Genomic DNA, 2307 nt, shown 5'->3' on the forward strand with positions numbered 1-2307 from the left:
CATCCGGCAGGCAGATGCAACAGCGATAACGTGTGCCAAGGTCAGTTGCTGCTTCGGGGACTTAGCGAAGACACATCCGGCAGGCAGATGCAACAACGAGCTTTGTAGTAGCGTAGAGCTAAGCATTTCAGGAACGTGTTTGTCATGAACTCACGTACAGATAACGTACGTGGTCAGCTCCAACTTGTCATGCACCACAATCGAGCCGAGATAGAACGGATGGGGTCGTGCAAGCATGGATTGCGGTCAATGGAGGTCGGTTTTAAGAAAAATAGTAATGATAGTATGCTTTAGTACGCAATAACTCCCTGTCTAATTAGAGAGCTAAAAATATCCCCAGAAGAAAAACGCAGTTTAGTTGTAGCAAAGCTGTTTCGTGCACTTGCATTTAGATTATATTACGTATATAGCCCATTCTTACAAGTCATCGTTAATTGACGTCCGAATCCACCCATAGTGTCAACCAAGGCATTTCCAAGCAGAATATTCTCTAGGTAGCTTGGGTTCGCTCCATGAAAGCTTCAACACGCATTTTTGGTGTGAATTTTGTATTTAGTAACCAAATATGGTCCCGATTAAGTTTTTATTTTACAAATTTGACCACACTAGGACCAATGCACGAAACAACCTAATGCTATCGATTTAATTCAAAATATCCTATTACTTATAAAACAATGTATTTTTAATATCATTAATCGATGTACTATAATGCTATAGTACTATAATACATGTTCTACAGTATCAAAGCAAATCTAAATTCTAGTCTACCTGGTGTGCCACATTTGCAGCTGTAGTGCCTACTGGATCTCGTAGGTCATGTAAAATATCGCCGTCTGCAACGGATACTCATTCTTGAACGTAAAGGATTACCAGACTCGACAACGTCCGTCAACCTGGTTCATTCCTCGTTTTAAACTCGTCTTGACAAGCCTAAGAAACAACAAACAGCATGTTTCTCCAGACAGCGCTTCTCCTCGCTGGGGTATGTGCAGCCGGCATACTCGACACCGCAGCAGCATTAACTAAGGGCCACGACCTCTCCTCTGTCGCACTCATGGAGACCAGCCAAGGCGCCAACTGGATCTCTACTTCCGGCAACACGACTTCCATTGAATCCATCCTAGGCGCTGGTGGAATGGATACTGTACGTCTCCGCCTTTGGACGGCCGGCGATTACGATCTAGACTATACACTGGCGCTGGCTCAACGCTTCTCGAAAGCGGGATATAAGATCTTCTTGGACTTGCATTTCTCCGACACTTGGGCAGACCCAACGGACCAGGCTATCCCTTCATCATGGGACGATTCGTCGGTCACGACGTTGGCTGCTGATCTGCAAGCATACGTAAAGTCCACACTAAAGTCCTTCACAGACGGTGGTGTCGACCTTGAGATCCTGTCACTGGGCAATGAAATAACCAAGGGATTCCTCTTTCCAATAGGCGAGATCAAAGACGACTTTAGTAACTTTGCTACGTTGTGGAAGGCAGCCCGTCAAGGCGTGACCGACGCAGTTTCGGCCGGTACCAAACAACCAAAGGTGATGATTCATCTCGACAATGGCTGGAAGTATGAGACCATGTCGTGGTTTTTCAAGAGCCTATTTGACGAAGGAACGGTGACTACAGACGACGTGGACGCGTTCGGCTTCTCGTTCTACCCGTACTACAACACGGAGGCGACGATCGACGCTCTTACATCATCCCTAACTCAGCTGGCCAACACGTACAAGAAGCCGCTTTACATTGCAGAGACTGACTGGCCGACGGAATGCACAAAGGTCAAATTGAGTGCGTCCTACCCAGTGAGCGCCAAGGGCCAGAGCGACTGGATTGCTGCCACCATTGACGTACTAACGGGCCTGCCCAACGGTTTGGGCGGTGGTATTTTCTACTGGGAGCCCGCGTATCTGTCCGTGGCGGGACTGGGTAGCTCGTGCGAGTCGGCTCTGCTCTTCAGCGTCAAGTGGGAAGACGGACCCAAGGCGTACGCCACCGCGCTCTCGTCGGTCAACATGTTCAAGTGACCTAAAGGTTGAAGTCGAAGTTGTAAACTGCTTGGTGCGTCAGATGTCCGGAGTTTTATCTTGATTTTTGTAAGCGGAAAGCCCTATTCCCTGAATACAGTTCATCGAGCAGCTACAAGAAAATTGTGGACAAGTTCCGAGTGTATGGATACCCTCATATTGCTCTTGATCACGAGGAGCTCGTAGGTCTCCATCGGTGCAGATTACTGATGGTGTCGTACCAGCTGCAAGGGTGGCATGAGCTTAGAAATCCTATCAGGATGGGGCTTTCATAACCTTTC

The 2307-nt window shown here is 47.8% G+C and overlaps 1 protein-coding gene across 1 annotated transcript; it reads left to right on the top strand.

Moving 5' to 3' along the window:
* The first annotated feature begins 863 nt into the window (after positions 1-863).
* Positions 864-2272, top strand: PPTG_18794 (hypothetical protein). The gene has a single exon (XM_008917188.1). It carries the CDS (start codon positions 950-952, stop codon positions 2024-2026), a length of 1077 nt encoding a protein of 358 aa, XP_008915436.1. The 5' UTR covers positions 864-949; the 3' UTR covers positions 2027-2272.
* The last annotated feature ends 35 nt before the right edge of the window (positions 2273-2307 follow it).

This window comes from Phytophthora parasitica (assembly GCF_000247585.1).
Source record: "Phytophthora parasitica INRA-310 unplaced genomic scaffold supercont2.95, whole genome shotgun sequence".
Classification (NCBI taxonomy): Eukaryota; Oomycota; class Peronosporomycetes; order Peronosporales; family Peronosporaceae; genus Phytophthora; species Phytophthora nicotianae.